Raw genomic sequence first — 17,516 nt, forward strand, 5'->3', positions numbered from 1 at the left:
AAATAAATAAATAAATAAATAAATCCTTTAAAAAATACAGTTTCAGGTTATTAGAGTAAAGGTTCTGGGGGCTTGTAGTCACTACAGAGTATTATGAAAATCAGTGTCTGGTATCAGGATAGATATTCACGTGCCTCAGTTTTAAAAGTTTGGAAACTTTACTGCTTTTTTTGAGAAGATGATGGAAGTTCTTTTAGGATTATCAATTGAGAAAGTGAATTTACTAAGAAACTGTTTTTATCAGACTCTGCAATTTTGGATTTAAGCATGATCTTTTTTAGTTTATTTGAAGAATACATGAATTTTTTTCATGGTTGTTTACAAAGGACTTACTGCTATTGTCCTAAGCAGAAGATAAAACCATGCTACTGTTTCTTAATGTCATTAATTTTGTGAAGTTTATCGAAAACATGAGAACTGATGACCCTAATAAATTTGGGAGCAATCAAATTGTCAATATTTTATTATGGTTTTTCATAAAGTCATGAAAATATTTAAAGCAATCAAAGTCTATTGGAATTGAAATCTTGGCTGTGCAAATAGTACTCTTGCCTCTGCCTTTGCTCTAAAATGTTTTATGGGTGATACTTTTGGATATCTGGCTTACTAGTCTTGAGAAATATCTCCTAATTTGCTTGCAAATATTTTGTCTGTGCTTATTTTTCAGATGCAAATACTGTGACAGATCCTTTAGCATCTCCTCCAACTTGCAGAGGCATGTCCGGAACATCCACAATAAGGAGAAGCCCTTTAAGTGTCACTTATGTGATAGGTGTTTTGGTCAACAAACCAACTTAGACAGACACCTAAAGAAACATGAGAATGGGAACATGTCTGGTAGGTCATCAGTTGTGTTATGAGGACAAGATGGCTTAATGTTCTTGTTTTCAAAGATAATCATGAATCATATTTATGTCAACAATACTTTTAAGAGACGAGATAATTGTGATCTTTCTTCTCTCCTTCCACTTTGACACCAGAAACAGGTCCTAAAATTTGTAGCATGTTTCCCTTTAGATTGTAGAATGATGTGATTGTTGAATAATGTACAACTCAGAGCCTTACCTGGATTGTTTTCTTATTTTCCTGGATTCATCTCAATGGGTAATCTCAAACAAAGAGAACCATGACCCAGTCTCATAGAAGACCTGTGAAGCAGCATTTCCTAAATTGCAGGGAACAATCTTTCCACATATTGGTGCAGAATGGGGCCTCCAAGCACAGCAGGATTTCTGAAGTGGCAGCCCCAGAGTGCCATGCTCTGAATATTAACTTAGAAACCATGGCTGCTTTTGCAGAGGTCCTGCAGTTCAGAGAACATCCCTAGGGTAACCTTTCAGAGATTAGTGATAGAAAGTTGTTGACATGATCAGAGCAACCCATAGCAAATGATAGTGGTGTGTGATTTCGGTCACAAATTCTAACATAGAATTGAGGTAAAAGTGGCCAAAAAAAAAAACAAAAACAAAAACAACTAGCCTTCCCTTAACTCAGACCCGCCAGCACATAGCAGAAGAGATGGTAGTTTTTCTTGCCTTTGGCTTCTAAGAGTTAGATAATAAATCATCAATTAATATATGCCAACTGGCATATGTGTTTGGAGCCGCACTGTGCAGCCATAATTTGTTTCAAGAGAATCAAGAAAAGGGGCGCCTGGGTGGCTCAGTCATTAAGCATCTGCCTTCGGCTCAGGGCGTGATCCTGGCGTTATGGGATCGAGCCCCACATCAGCTCCTCCGCTAGGAGCCTACGTCTTCCTCTCCTACTCCCCCTGCTTGTGTTCCCTCTCTCACTGGCTGTCTCTCTCTGTCAAATAAATAAATAAAAGATTTAAAAGAAAAAAAGAATCAAGAAAATGACTTGGGGGCAAGGGAAGGAGCAAGCATGGGGTTCAGGAACAGAGATTTTAAAAACAGAGAAAAGTTGAAGTTGTACAAAGTAGTTATTTTAGTTAAGGAAATTATTTTATTATCAATCCTTCCTCCGCTGTACACAGGCACATTGTTTACGATGATGGGGGGCTACTACGTAGAACTATATTACTATTCGTTTCCCTTTAAGCCAAAAGTCAAATGATGTGGTCTAAAGACAGCAGATTTTAGAGACGAAAGTAGAAAGCAGTCAAAGTCTAAACTGGCCACACTTTTCAACCATGTGCACCCTTATGGCATATTCCCATAATTTTTCTAATCCAAAGTATTTTGTTTCTGTTTTGTTCTTTTGAAGATTTATTTATTTATTCCAGAAAGAAAGAGAGTGGGGGGAGGGACAGAGGGAGAGGGAGAGAGAGAATCTCAAGCAAACTCCCCACTGAGCAAAGAGCCCAATGGGGGGCTCGATCCGAGGACCCCAAGATCATGACCTGAACTGAAATCAAGAATTGGCTCCTTCACCGACTGAGCCACCCAGTTGCCCCTAATCAAAAACATTTTGGAAAATAATTTTAAATGAGTTAAAAATGTAACATGTCCAAGTTCAATACTTATTTGTTGACCCAGATTATAACTTTATTCAGTTGAGAGATTTCTCCCCTCTTATCTTGGTCATCTGGACTGTTAGGATGAACTCTTAGATTGTAAATATCTTGTGGGAAAGGTAAACAGCATGAAGCAAGTGTGGTGTAAATTTGACCACATGTAAGGTGTTTATAGTTGTGTGAATTTATAAAAACCTCACAACCATCCTGTGAGAAGGTTTTCTGATTCTAATTTTATAGGTACGGAAGCTGAAGATCATCCTATAATCAGCAGATCCCGTATTGTCCTTTTTATGCTGTCCCAACTCAGTCTCTGGGCTGGTGTGTTGTCTACTCACTGCCTCACCCACCAAATCCAAATACAGAATTTTTGGCATATTTTCAGTCTTTATTTGGTAATGTGCACAAGAGCAGTGGATACATATTGACTGCAACCAGGACTGAGTAACCAGTCTCTTCTGGCAGAATCTATTTGAGGCCTCTTTATAATTTGCCTCACCCTATTTCCTCATTATATGAACAAAAATGTTCTCATGTCAGTGGGAATGGGAGGAAGCTGTGGGAGAAACATCGTTGGGAGACCGTACCTCACGATTTCAATGGTTCAGAATATTCCCCAAGGTACTTCCGTCAGCACGCATGTGGTAATTTGGGAGGACATTGGCCTCCTGAAGTCACCATTATTAATATTCAAAAGAGCCTGTTTTAGGAAACACTGATCAAATGAAGAAGGAGTGAGATTCAAAATAAGTTGCCATATCAATAGTAGTCTTTTCCTCAGAAGGCTCTCTCCCCTCAGGTACGGCAACGTCGTCGCCTCATTCCGAACTGGAGAGCACAGGCGCGATTCTCGATGACAAAGAAGATGCTTACTTCACAGAAATCCGCAATTTCATTGGGAACAGCAACCACAGCAGCCAATCTCCCAGGAACACAGAGGAGAGGTAAAGCTGAGTTTTTCCCTTTTAAACTCTCTGATTTCTGAAATCAGGATGTTCCCCATAGCTTTGCTGTGCTCACTTTTGTGACAGTACTGTAACTCCTCCCACCGGTGGCTGGCGTTTCTTTAGTGCAGATTAAATACTAAATGCTTTTCTAAGCGCTTTACGTGTGTGAATTAATTTAATTATCAAAATGGCCCTATGAGGCAGCGACTATTAATGTGTGATTTTATCAGTGAAGGAATGGAGATATCACAGGTTAAATAACTTGCCAGAGGCCACATAAGTAATTAATAAGTGGGCTTCAGCCTGGGCCGTCTGGTTCCAGAGCCCATGCTTTCACCACCGTTCTGTTCTGCTTCTCTTGATAACTAATTAGAATATTTTATCAAAACTTGTCAAGCAGAAGGGAAAGCTGCCACAGGGATTCAGCTGATTTAATAGTGGCTACTAGTATATATCGTGTGTATATTACAGATAATGTAACTATATGTACCTGTGTGTGTATGTATCTATACATTTGTGTGTATATACGTACATATCTGTATATAAAATACCTATTGAAAATCATTTAAATATCTTTTACCTAAAAAGCAGTTGAGACTTCTTGATATGATTCTGTCACCACCTATATTCTCTCAGGTGGATATTCATTTAATCCCAGCATGTTTGTTTCACTGAGTATGATCACCCTTGTTTTTAGTGACCTGGTGCCCTGCCTGCCTCTCGTCACCATCAGCATCAAGCATAGTATATGGCTTAATCCATAAGGAAGAACTTTTAATGCTGCTGATAATAGTAATACTTATCTAGTATTTACATTTTATGTGATGTTAATGAAACAATATTTTACCAAAACTACCAGATTTAATTTTTCTTATCTCTAAGTTATAATTAAATATCTGATACTGAGAACTAGATTTTTTTGAACATAACTATCCAAAAGCCTATTCAACTGGGATGCTGCTTAGTCAATTCTAATGTCAAATGAAATTAGTTAATGAAAGCTCCTTTACTTTTCATCACCCCAGTATTACTGTTAGTGTCCTCTATTTTTTGATGCTGTTAAAAGTCAAATAATTGTTTTAGGTAGTTTTTACATTAAGCCAAGCTTCAAATAAACGTTATCTCTCCAGATAACAAAGATATATGGCCACTTCTGTTCTTCAACTTATATTATAAAAGTGTATTTAGGGGAAAAAGGAGAGAAGATCTGCTATTACATGACCCTTCCCAGCTTCTAAGAAGTCTGATAAGAGCTATGACTTTTTGCGCTTGCCCATTTGTGTGTGTGTGTGTGTGTGTGTGTGTGTGTGTGTGTGTAAAAGAGAGACAGAGAGAGAGGAGGGAGGGAGGGAGGGAGGGACATGAGCAGGTGGTCAGAAATACAAAGTAGTAAGAACGAGTAAGGGAGTCACCGTCTTACATTTTGGTAATGACGTTTACATGATACAAATAAGAAATGTTGAACAAAAACCACCATTTGGGTTCTGAGATGCCTTTTCAGATTTCCTAGCCTTTGCTTGGGGATTTGTGAGCCCGCATATAGCTGTAACATCTGGCTTCAACATGTCCAAACAGCACAGAAGTAAGAAGGTTGGGTCATTTAACTTCCCCCCTCAACTCCAATCGGGGCTACTTTTGATGAATAATTTATCCCCCATAAATTGCCACATTTGAAAGCATAATTAACAAATAGGTTTTCTTAATCATGTTGGCTTTGTTACTTTTGGTTTTCATCCATGCATTCTTTTGTTCTTTTACTTTTTCTTTCATTTTAAAAAATAACAATTTCAATCCATTCAAGCTAGCAAGTTGGCAGTGTATCTGGAAACTAATAATTTATGTCTGTGCAAAACATGTTTTTGTCATTCTTTGATAAAAGTGGTTAAGAGATTGGCTGTATAAAAAAGATGAAGAATGATAATACAACTGTTTTTAAGATTTTTACTGCGTGCATCTGTCACAACCAACATTGTTTTGTTTATTTATTTATTGACCCCAGGAAATCTAAATATTAAATTATACTCTTTTTTTTACATGGGAAAGTGATGGGGTACATTGCTTATACCTGATCTTCCATAATCTGAAAAATAGTTCCATTAAATGTTAATAGCATACATTTCTGTAGGAATAACTTAAATTTCAACAAGCTTTCTGAACTTGGGGAAGTGCCTTAACTTTCCTGGTCATGGAGCGTGAAAAAGAGGAGGTTAGGAGGAGATACTCTAAGTTCACAGCATCTGTAATCAATTTGGAACGAAGTTAATTTTGATTTTTAAATGTTACAATGAAACTTAAATTCAATTTATGCATTCTTTTTTTTGAAGATTTTATTTATTTTAGAGAGAGAGAGCACAAGGTGGGGAGGGAGAGGGACCAGCAGACTCTGAGCTGAGTGTGGAGCCTGACGTGGGGGGCTCGATCTCATGACCCTGAGAGCATGACCTGAGCCAAAACCAAGAGTTGAGCACTTAACCGACTGAGCCACCCAGGCACCCCTCAGTTTATACATTCTTTATGTTTATTTTAAAGCCTGAGAAATTTGTCCTACTTTTATGTAAATGCTCTCAAATGTATTAAATTGAGACTTCTATGTAATTAAACCCTTTTTTATAATTAAACTTTTGAATCACATACTACAGTCCGTACGACCACAAACTAAAGTATTACAAATGACTTTTAAAATATAATATTCTTCTTTTGTATCACATTAGACATGTATGCTAAGTAAGCTTCAAAAGATATTTGCACAATTGCATTTTTAGATAATTGCCCACCCTGATGTTCTTCTGGGGAACAGGGAACTTTTTACATTCAGACTATCAAGAATAATTTGAAAACAGTACAAGTAGGTGAGCTCTCAATCACTTCCAAGTTTGAGCAGGATGTCTAAGTGGCATGCACCACAAATGTCACCTAGAAATATCAAATACCACGTAGTCCCTGACAGCTATCTTAACATTTTCTTTGAACTGCGAGATCCACTTTAGGCGTGTGTGTTGAAGTTTTTGTCAGTGTTCTTCAGGGATATGAATTTTCCAGAAACCTATTATTTTAAATGGTGGGCACTTATATAGTAATTAGGTAACATTATGTGGAGAAAACAGTTGTATGCTTCTTATGTGATATATAACAATATCATTTATCAGGAGAGGGTCTGATAAGGAATAGGAGCCTGAGACTGTTTGTCCAGCTCTGCCAGAGCTCCATTTATCCTCTGAATAATCACCCAATTACGATTTTATTCATTTTCTCATTCGTAAAGTTACATTACTTTCCCATGGTTGCCATAAAGCATAAACAATAGAAATTTACTGTAGAAGTGCTAAAAATCTAAACTGTTGTTGGGAAGACATGAGAAGAGAGCTAACTGCCCATTTAAAAGTAAAACCAATAATAGGACCTGCTTCTTTTTTTATGCCTTTGAAAGGATGAACGGCAGTCATTTTAAGGATGAGAAAGCTTTGGTGACCAGCCAAAATTCAGATTTACTGGATGATGAAGAAGTAGAAGAGGAGGTGTTGTTAGATGAGGAGGACGATGACAACGACATTACTGGAAAAACGGGAAAAGAGCCAGGGACAAGCAATTTACATGAAGGAAACCCTGAGGATGACTATGAAGAAGCCAGCGCCCTGGAGATGAGTTGCAAAGCGTCCCCAGTGAGGTGAGCACCGGGGGCGACATTAGTAAATAAGGAGGAGTAGATACGTACATGGTTGCAATTCCTTCTGCTCTGTTTTTCCATTAGGGCAACATTTCAGGACATGGCAGTTGATGAGTAATGAATCATAAGACATACATTTGAATTAGCAAGGTGTATTTGGTGGATTCATTTTGAATAGGTGAAAACAAGGTAGCCACCAAGATAATCCACAAGGATACAAATGCATCGGTGTTTGTGGAACCCTGATTAACCTGAGATGAGAAGGGTAAATGAAAATTGGACGAGTACCCCATCATTTATTTAGACTCTACCTGTAGAACTCAAAGAAAAATAGAGATTTCAACGTTATCTAAGTCATTCAAAAATCTGGTACATTATTAGTCAAATATTAGTGAGATAAATTTCACGTAATTTGATATATATGTAACCTATACAGGTAGGTTTTTAAATGGAAAAAACTAGCCAAATAGTTAAATTTGTAGGAATATTCTATTTTCATATGGAGAGTGGTGCTCACAAAATACTATCATCACTGGCTTTATTTCAAATGGACATTATAAACCTATAAATTGTGTCTCCGCTGCATTGCTGATTCCACATCATTGACTTTACCTCTTATAGACACTTGCTTTAGTTATGAAGAATCTTAAAACGAATGTGTTTTTAAGATATGATATGTGTAGAGACTTTAAAGAACCCAGTAATGGATGCATGCTTCTTGATACTGCGAATATGGTAGGAAGTTTGACAGCTGTATGGATTCAGATGAAAAGTGATTTGGTTGGATAACAAACTGAGAAAGAAACAAAAACCCTCTGTGCTTTCCCATTGGTTCATTTTAGGTATAAAGAGGAAGAATATAAAACTGGACTTTCTGCTCTAGATCATATAAGGCACTTCACAGATAGCCTCAAAATGAGGAAACTGGAAGATAATCAATATTCTGAAGCTGAGCTGTCTTCTTTTAGTGCTTCCCATGTGCCGGAGGAACTTAAACAGCCGTTACACAGAAAGTCCAAATCACAGGTACCTGTTCTCCTGCAGCACAGCGTCATGGCGACAGCGTGCCTCGGGCGCCGCAAGGCAGATAGTCTGTCTGGGCAATGCTCTGGAATCTGACAGGTTCAGATGCTTTACTCACAATGTTCCTACCTTGGCCCTGTGACCAAATCCGAAAGGGTTAAGCAGTACAGCCGTGCCCATGGCTGCACTCCGCACGGACGCCTCCGTGACAAACCTTCTCCTCCAGGAGCTTTTCCTTCACTTTGCAGTTCTCCTGCTTCTGCAGAGCTAGTCTGTAATGTTTGCACCTGTTTCTGTATGACTTCAGAGGGATTTTCTAATTGCTTTGCATCTGTCATTCTTGTCAACCTAATTATATTTCCAGACTTCTGGAATGTGAATCCTGCCCTCCATTTTTTTGGGGTCCCTTATTAAATGTAGTTAATTAACAAGTCATCTTATTATAGCATTTAGGAGTAAACTGAGGACCAGAGATGAAATGAGTTGCCCAAAGTCTGCAGCAACTTCCCGGCAGATCTGGAAATAAAACCTATTAGTTTTTAATTGAATGAATGAATGAATGAATGAATGCATGAATGAATAGTACCCAAGTTCATTGGGCTCTACGGAGTTCTATCAGCACTGTGGAAACAAAAATAAATCCATTTAAGGATCCGTAAATACCAATTAAAAGAGCCTCAGTTCATCACTAAATAAAGGAAGCAGTATTTTCTGCCGACATCCACACTCAACCACGTTGTTCATTTCATTCAGGTCAATTACAGAAAAAAAAAGGAAGAAGAAGAAGAAAAGAAACTTCCTGTTATTACCATATTTGTTGGTCACTTTGGTCTAATTAATTGATCGTGAGCCCATTTCAGAGGTGGCCTGACGTATCAAACCACGTGACTTTATTGGCTTGTACATTTAGAAATGATTTCCTATCTGGCTGAGATGTTTTGGGCTGCTCTTAGCACCAAATGTGGTCATATCTCAACCAAGGTGGGAAAAACATTGTGCTAGTGGGATAATATAAATTCTTAACTATCAGTCAGCTCAGTGAAAACCTGAGGTGCCTTGTATGGGAATCGGCAAATGAATGTTCTTCCTGAGTGGAAGCGAAAGCAGCCGCCTCAGCGCTGGAGTCGCCAGCTGCGTGAACCTAAGAGCATCCTTCATGACTGTGGGTGCCACTCCTTCACTGTAAAATGGGGTGATGGAGACCATAGCTAAGACCTCTCATCCCGCTGTATGATTCAATGGGGATAAAAATTCATTTTTCAGTTTCTAACATTGAATGTAAATTAGCCATAGTAGACATCTCATTTTTACCTGGACATAACCGTTAGAGGTAGCTAGTATTTTTTAAAACCCTTGGTATCCCCTTCTTCCTTCCTGACTGATCAGAGAGATACTGGGGGATCCAGGCTTTCTTTTCTTTTAATTTCTTTTAATTATTCCACCAAAATGCTTAGAAGACACGGTACCTAAAAATTCCTGGAGCTATCAGGAGTGATTGAAAGCAGACGGGTCAGCGAACCCAGAGATAATAGATGTGATCTGTTTCGGTACCAGCATTATGACATAAAGCCCCTGCCCAGCTGGACTAACAAGTACCGTCACAAGAAATTCTAGCATTTTTCTCGTATTTTTCATGTTACTTGATCATGTCATATATGTCAGTTTAAGAATGGTCAGGGCTTTTTGCAAACTAACTTTATTTCATGAGACTTTTTCTTCATTCATTCAGTTGTTATTCACTGTCAGTGATGTGCAGGGAGCTAATCTTTGTGCATAAAAATATTTATTTTATTTGATTACCGAAAGGCACATATTCTATATTAACCATTTTCTAGAATCTGAATAGAGTTAGACGACTTACTCAAAACATTCATATATTTACTCTGATTTTTATAGTGATTGAATCCAGGATAGTTGAATAATACAACAGTGGCTGCATTCTGCATAGAATCCTCTTTGAAAATTCCTATCCTAAAAATTAATGTCACGATAATAGGTACTGTTTATGTCTGGCACTCTGTGTTAGTGCTTGTAATTCCCTCACAGCCCTTGGAGGCAAATTTTTGTTACGATGATCCCCATTTGGTAGGAGGAAAGTGACCTTGAAAGGTTAAGCAACTTGCTCAAGGTCACGCAGCTAGTTGAAGAGAGGCAGGTTAGAAGCCAGGAGTCCAAAATTTTCTCTAGGTTTCCTTTCATTTTTCCAAATATCGGAATGGGTTTTGTTAAACCATTTCAGAATATTCTTTATCTTGATCTCTGAAAGTGGGTACCTAATAAAAATAAAGTTCAGTGCTCACCTTGCTCATATTTTAAACTCTTCAAAGAAAAAGGATTATTATTTTTCATTGATTCCCTAGGGCCTAGCACAGTGCCTGGCATAGAGTAGATGCTTAGGACATATCTGTTATATGTCTGTTGAGATTTTGTAGAGGTCCCGAAGACAAATTGCCTACATAAAAGTCAAATGTGTACATTTAGAGCAATGACCCAGCAAATCAGAATCAGCCTACAAGGGCAGATTTTCTAACCGAATGCCATGATTACGGAAGAAACCACAGATTGGCCGCATGTCTCAGCATGACTCTCAGAGATGAAATTCTGCTTAACAACAGAGGCATTTTGTCTTTGTTTACAGACAGTGGAATGTCTTTGGCAGGACTTTAATGATTCCACTTAAGCAGCATTTTGACAAGCAAGTGTAGCCGTGGATGAGACCAACAATAGCAAATCAACAGTGAAAAGTTCACTCACAAGTCAAGACCAAACATTGCATTTGACTATTTGACTTGGCAGCAAACGGGAGCTTCTCTGAACAGTTATTTAGAACTGACATGATAGAAGGGAAGAAAGAGCCCTTCTTCGCGCAGCGTCGCCATGGACCTTCTGCTTGGCAGACGCTGGAGTACAAGTTGGTTAGAACGTTGTCGGCTCTTGTGTTTTGTTTTATTTTTTGGTAGAGCTGACTTGATCTACCTGAGCTTTCAAGGTCTTTGGGTGTCAGCTTTGAATATCTCAAACATGGAGGGAAACCAGAGAAAGGCCACTGGATTAAAAGTTGGGCGGAAATCAGTTGTGCATGTGCCTCTCCGTGGTCTGGTTGAGTGACTCAGGGCAAGTTGTGTCACCTTCAGTGCTCTCAGTTACGAAGTGCGGGAGTCGGTGGGACTGCGTCCTCTGCTAGCCCCGGGGCCCCCAGGGCGGGCTATACCCCATTCGTGTGCGCAGTGTTGGTCGTAAGCAGGCAGGAATACTTTTGGTGACCCGGGCAGGCGCATGGACAGTGGATGGCCGGTGCGTGTTTACGCTCGCGCAGGGGATGGCTGGTGGTTCTCGGTGGAGACACTGTTGGCGTTTTGGGTAGGATGATTCATTTTTTTTTGGTCCTGTAGGACGCGTACTTTTGTGGCCCCGAGGCACTGAAGGCCAGCAGTAGCACTGCGTCATTACAAAGACAAAAAGGGCCCCCATGCTTTTCCAAACACGTCCGTGAGGGACGCTCTTACTCAGAGTCCTGTCCCCCCTAAGATGCACCAACAGTATTCTTCAAATTAAAAGTAATGTTTTCCAGCGCCACTTACCGAGTCTCTCCTTTTTACCCCAGGCATATGCTATGATGTTGTCACTGTCCGACAAGGAGTCCCTCCATTCTACATCCCACAGTTCTTCCAACGTGTGGCACACTATGGCAAGGGCTGCGGCGGAATCCAGTGCCATCCAGTCCGTAAGCCACGTATGACATTACCAAGGTCGACCAGAGTGGGACCAAGTCCAACAGTAGCATGGCTCTTTCATCTAGGACTATTTAAAAGACTGCTGAGCAGAATGCCTTAGAAACCTGAAGGGTCACTCATTTAAAGTCTGGTGACCTTAAACTGAATGCTTAAAAAAAAAAGAAAGAAAGAAAAAGAAAGGAAAAGAAAGAAAGAAAAAAGAAACTATTTATTCTCGATATTTTGTTTTGCACAGCAAAGGCAGCTGCTGACTTCTGGAAGGTCAATGCAACTTAACGTGATTCGGTGAGAATGAGCAACTTGCGGGCTGTGGGCGGGCGCGAGGGCCGTGGGGATGGCGGCATTGACACGAATGAACACTCCATAGAAACTGAATTCTTTTTTTGTACAAGATCACCTGACACATGATTGGGAACAGTTGCTTTTAATTACAGATTTGATTTTTTTTCTTTGTTAAAGTTTTATGTAATTTAACCCTTTGAAGATGGAAGTAGTTGGATGAAATGCACACTCGATTATTATAGAAACTGCTAACAGGGAGTCCTCGTTCCCCATTAACTTTTGCCCTCTTAAGTACATTGTGTAAAATTAGGGAAAAGGGTATGTGTATATTGTAAACTGTGGATGTTCCAGCGCTCGAAGAGGTTAAGTCAGTGAAGTAACCTGTCCGTCACCGCTGTACCACTACACTAATGTTTGCCAAATCCTTGTAATAACATCTTAATTTTAGACAATCATGTCACTGTTTTTTAATGTTTAATTTTTTTGTGTGTTGCGTGTATCATGTATTTATTTGTTGGCAAACTATTGTTTGTTGATTACAATAGCACTGTTCCAGTCAGCCACTACTTTCTGATGTCCGAGGCACGCCCCTTTCTGAATTGCAAGGACCAAGGTGACTCGACCTGTGTATGGGGGTGCCAAATGGTGTTCGGCTTTTCTTAACATTCCTTTTTTGTTGTGTTTTGTTTTCCTTCTTAATGAGCTAAATACGAATAGATGCAACTTAGTTTTTGTAATACTGAAATCGATTCAATTGTATAAACGATTATAATTTCTTTCATGAAAGCATGATTCTTCTGATTAAAAACTGTACCCCATATTTTATGCTGGTCGTCTGCAAGCTTGTGTGATGTTATGTTCATGTTAATCCTATTTGTAAAATGAAGTGTTCCAGACCTTATGTTAAAAGAGAGAAGTAAATAACAGACTGTATTCAGTTATTTTGCCCTTTATTGAAGAACCAGATTTGTTTTCTTTTTTTTTTGTTGTTTGTTTGTTTGTAATCTCATTTTGAAATAATCGGCAAGTTGAGGTACTTTCTTCAAATGCTTTGTACAATATAAACTGTTATGCCTTTCAGTGCATTACTATGGGAGGAGCAACTAAAAAATAAAGACTTACAAAACTGGTTATTTTTCCCACTGTGTGATGTTTTTCCTTCTTGTGCAATTTTAGTTTCTCTTAGGGATCCAGTGATTTAAAGATATGATGTCTGGGCCCTTGATGCCCGATAGATACATGGAATGTCAAACACGTGTGTATTGTTTTGAGATGACATAGGGATAGACCTTGACCCACAGGGAACTGGGATTCTGACTCATTCTTCTGAACTCTCTTTGTGCGGTGCAAAGTCAGGGCTCATGTGCAACACCCCAGGGTCCTGGGTCTTATTCCATGTCCAAAGCACCCATTTTAGTTAGGACAGACAGCAACCTACTGTTTTTTTACTCAATTTTTTATAGTGCATACTTAAAGTTGTTCTGATTTTTGTTTTTAATTACACAAATACTGTTAACTGATTCATAGGACCAAAAAAGAAAAAAATCCTTTAACTTTTCTATATTCCTTCTAAGTCTTTGTCCACATGCAAAATATCATGTTTTATAGTTATAATCAGAGTGTAGTCATAATGTTGTGTTTTCTTTCTTTACTGTGACAAAAAAAGAGTCAATGCATGTTGTTACAAATTCTTCAAATTAATAATGTAGCAGTTGTCCCGTATTCCATCAGGTTTGATATAATTTCTTCCACTATTTCAATTTTGTTGAAGATTCCAGCTTTCTGATATTCACCAATGCAAGCAGTGGCATTTTAATTTTCGTGCACCAAATTGCTTCTGTGTGTTCGTATATGTACATACAGGGCTAAAATGTGAGGAGTGGTGTTATTTCCATACGATAAATTCTCTGGTTGGGGAGCAGTTATGAATTCTTTTTGCTCCTTAAACATAATGTCGATTGTTTTAGAATATGGGAATTTCAATTTTGGCTGACTATAGAGGTATTAACAAGGCCTGAAAAATAAATAAGTGTGACACGTAGAAATAGGTCCCAACTAATTTCTTCATTCATTTACTCATTCTTAGCCATACTGCCAGATACAAAGAGAATCTCCTCACATTCTTTCTAAATGTCAGTAGTATAGGAATTAAATATACAGGGTATAAATATAGGAATTAAATATATAGGGTATAAATATTAATTTTTTAATAGGAAGTATGTATAAGGAAAAGCATTCAGGAAATCTATTCAAGCTGTAAATCTGGTCTATAAGGAAGGAGAAGAAGAATCTAATATTGGGGACATAAGAAAAGTGGGGTTCTGGGACATGCTGTGCATTTTTCTTTCTTTTAAAGAATATACCTATAAATTCTGAAGCCGTTTGAATAATCTCAGTGCTACTAAATTCTTGTCAGGCTTTGAGCATGACATTTCAGTTGTTTGCTCATACTTAGTCCGTCCGAATTCCAAAAAGGCTTTCAAGCCTTACATTTCTGCATTTTTCCACTCATTTCGCCAGCAGTCCTCCACCACGTGCCCCTACGGGGACTGGTGAGATACGGTGGAGACGATACTGGATTTGGAAACCCAAGGCCTGGGTTTGAGTTCTGGCTCCGCCGCTTCACTGGCTTTGAGGTCTTGGGCAAGTCACACACCTCTCAAAATCTCATCTGTGAAACCAGGGTCATAATACTTGCTTCTGCTGCTACTGCACTGGGTTTCTGTGATGTCCAAAAATCAAAATACGTTTTTGGGAATATTTGGTAAAAGTTCTGCACATGCAAAGCATTTTAGAATTTTCATGGTGGTAATTAAGGAAATATAATATATGCATGTATCTACTCCTATTTGTATACATACGTGTATCTACAGAGACCCAAACACAGACACTATGCTAAGAGAAAAATTTTAGGATGTGACCGAAATCTACTCTGGACTATACAGAAGTAGATGTGGATGTTTTCTAGAAAGAAAATTTAAGAGATGCTTCTTGAACAAATATGTATGTTTGAAAATAAAGCTCAGCCCTTTGAAAACATGAGCTATTCAGTATAGTTGTTGAGAACTCTCAAAAAATTTAAGGACAGTTAAGAAAGCATCTTCAAAGAGTAGGCACCTTGATATTTTTATTTTCAGATAATGTCCATCAACCAATGTTATCTCCGTACAGAATAAAGGAGTTATCCATTTTTTAACTGCCTCTTCTGTCAATGTCCTGCTGGGAATGGGCCCATCCGTGACCTCAGTTAGTCATTACGGTGGGTCTGAAATAGGCGGCATTCCTCCTGTTTCACAGATGAGGAAACCGGAGCCCGGAGAGTTTAAGGACCTCGTTCAAAGTGAACCAGCTGGGAACTGGCTGGCTGACATTCCAGGGGTGTCTGGCTCCTTAGCCCACTCTTAGCCAAGAGTCTCAGACCTCCTGATTTAGGCACAGCTAACGAAAATCCAAAAAGGAATGTTCCAAATCAAAGAAATGTGCCCACAGAGAGTAAAGCTGTCAGAGATGCAAATGTGCCTGGGAGACATTTAGGCGTCTGAGTCTTGGCTGTAAAGAGTTTGAAAGGTGAGTGCCAAGCACCGGGTTCCAAGCTTTTTCTATTCAGGTTATCTCAAGTCAGAACCAGCAATACCAGTGCTTTTTTGAATGATTCTAAATGCGTCCTTAATGAGAGAAGAGCCTTAGTAATCTTGTTTGCAAATTCATAGCAGGTGGCTTGAGTTTCCTCTTTACCCTTTTGGAAAAAAAAAATGATTTACCCCAAACCTACAGTCTGAAATATTAACATGGAATGAATTAAACCCTTTCTAAAATGGTTAGCAGACTCACCATGAGAGAAAGCAAATGTAGAAGCACGTGCAGTTAAGTTTGGAGAGCCAGCCAGCTCTTCCCCAAGAGATTTAGGCTGGGATTTAATTGTCTATTATATTTTACAGAACCCATTTCTGAATATAAGAGACTGTCCTTGGTGCAACATTTATTTAGAAAAAGGATGTAGGATGGCTACTATAAAAAAAATCCAGAAAATAACAAAGGCTGGCGAGAGGGTGGAGAAATTGGGCCCTTCGTGCACTACTGGTGAGAGTGTGAATTGGTGCAGGCAGTCTGGACAACAGTATGGAGGGGCCGCAAACAATTAAAAATGGAACTTCCCTATGATCCAGTAATCCCACTTCTGGGTAGATACCCAAAAGGATTTCAAAGCAGGGTCTCAAAGAGATATTTGTACACTCAATGTTCACAGCAGCATTGTTCACAGGAGCCAAAGAGTGGAAGCAGCCCAAATGTCTGTCGATGGATAAATAAACAAAATGTGGTGTATCCGCACAGTGGACTATTATTCAGTCTCAAACAAGAAGGAAATTCTGACATACGCTATAACATGGATAAACCTTGAAGACATGAGGCTAGGTAAAATAAGCTAGTCACAAAAAGACAAAATACTGTGTGATTCCACTCATATGAAGCACCGAGAATCGTCAAAGACAGAGCTAGAAAGTAGAATGGTGATTGCCAGTGGCTGGGGGCCAGAAGGAATGGGGAGTTGTTTAATTGATATAGGGTTTCAGTTCTGCAAGATGAAAAGAGTTCTGGAGATTGGTTACATAACAGTGTGAATTGTACCTGCCACTGCTGAATTGTACCTTTGACAGGATTAAGAAAATAAATTTTATGTTAGGTATATTTTACTACAATTAAATATGAATTGAAATAAAATCCTGCTCTATCCACATGGTTCTTTAGGCTGAAAGAATCTAATTCTATTTAATTCAAGCAGAGAAGCAAACTACCAGGGGGATACGGGAGAGCTCGTAACAATCAGAGAGAAAGCTGGGGCATCAGGCGGAAGACACAGTCCTGAACCAGTGAGCAGCCAACAGCAGGAGCCCATGGGCCACCACGTAGGCTGTTATCATCAAGATGAATCAACTACCAGTATGTTCAGTCTTTCTTGTCACTCTGTGTCCACATTAAAATTCTAGGGATAGACCATGAGATTGGCCTTACTTGAAACCCTACTTGATCAAGACCACTATTAAATGCACCTAAAGGTATGGGGCACAAAGGGCCAGTTTCCGTATAACTAACTTGAGAAGCTCCTCACAAATAAGTGGGAATTCCCTAATGGATGTCAAAAACCACACATCTTCTTACCACTTGATGATGGGAAAACTAACAAATATGTAAGGAACAATACTTTCAGGGAAGGACACAGGATTTGGTAATTTTAAGGGTCAGCAGAGGGATAACCTGATAGCACGTACAAAATTAGGACTGCTCCAGAAATTGAAGGACCTACAATCCTCAAAGGAATAATTGTTCCAGAAAATTCTTGACGTAAAGATTGTTGTTATTGCATGTGTGTGTGTGGTTTTTTGTTTTTTTTT

The 17,516-nt window shown here is 39.0% G+C and overlaps 1 protein-coding gene across 7 annotated transcripts in view; it reads left to right on the forward strand.

The window, feature by feature from the left end:
• MECOM (MDS1 and EVI1 complex locus) overlaps positions 1–13,255 on the forward strand; it is a 62,817-nt gene extending 49,562 nt beyond the window's left edge. For 6 of the 7 annotated variants that reach the window (XM_040621625.1, XM_040621626.1, XM_040621628.1 and 3 more), the window contains 5 exons: positions 668–837; positions 3,276–3,420; positions 6,851–7,087; positions 7,930–8,113; positions 11,715–13,255. In XM_040621625.1, coding sequence (XP_040477559.1) covers positions 668–837; positions 3,276–3,420; positions 6,851–7,087; positions 7,930–8,113; positions 11,715–11,849 — 871 coding nt within the window. In that variant the 3' untranslated portion in view covers positions 11,850–13,255. The remainder of the gene's footprint in view (positions 1–667; positions 838–3,275; positions 3,421–6,850; positions 7,088–7,929; positions 8,114–11,714) is intronic. The other variant, XM_040621631.1, reaches the window with a different exon arrangement.
• Positions 13,256–17,516: the final 4,261 nt, after the last annotated feature.

This window comes from Ursus maritimus, unplaced genomic scaffold (assembly GCF_017311325.1).
Source record: "Ursus maritimus isolate PB19 unplaced genomic scaffold, ASM1731132v1 scaffold_4, whole genome shotgun sequence".
Lineage (NCBI taxonomy): Eukaryota > Metazoa > Chordata > Mammalia > Carnivora > Ursidae > Ursus > Ursus maritimus.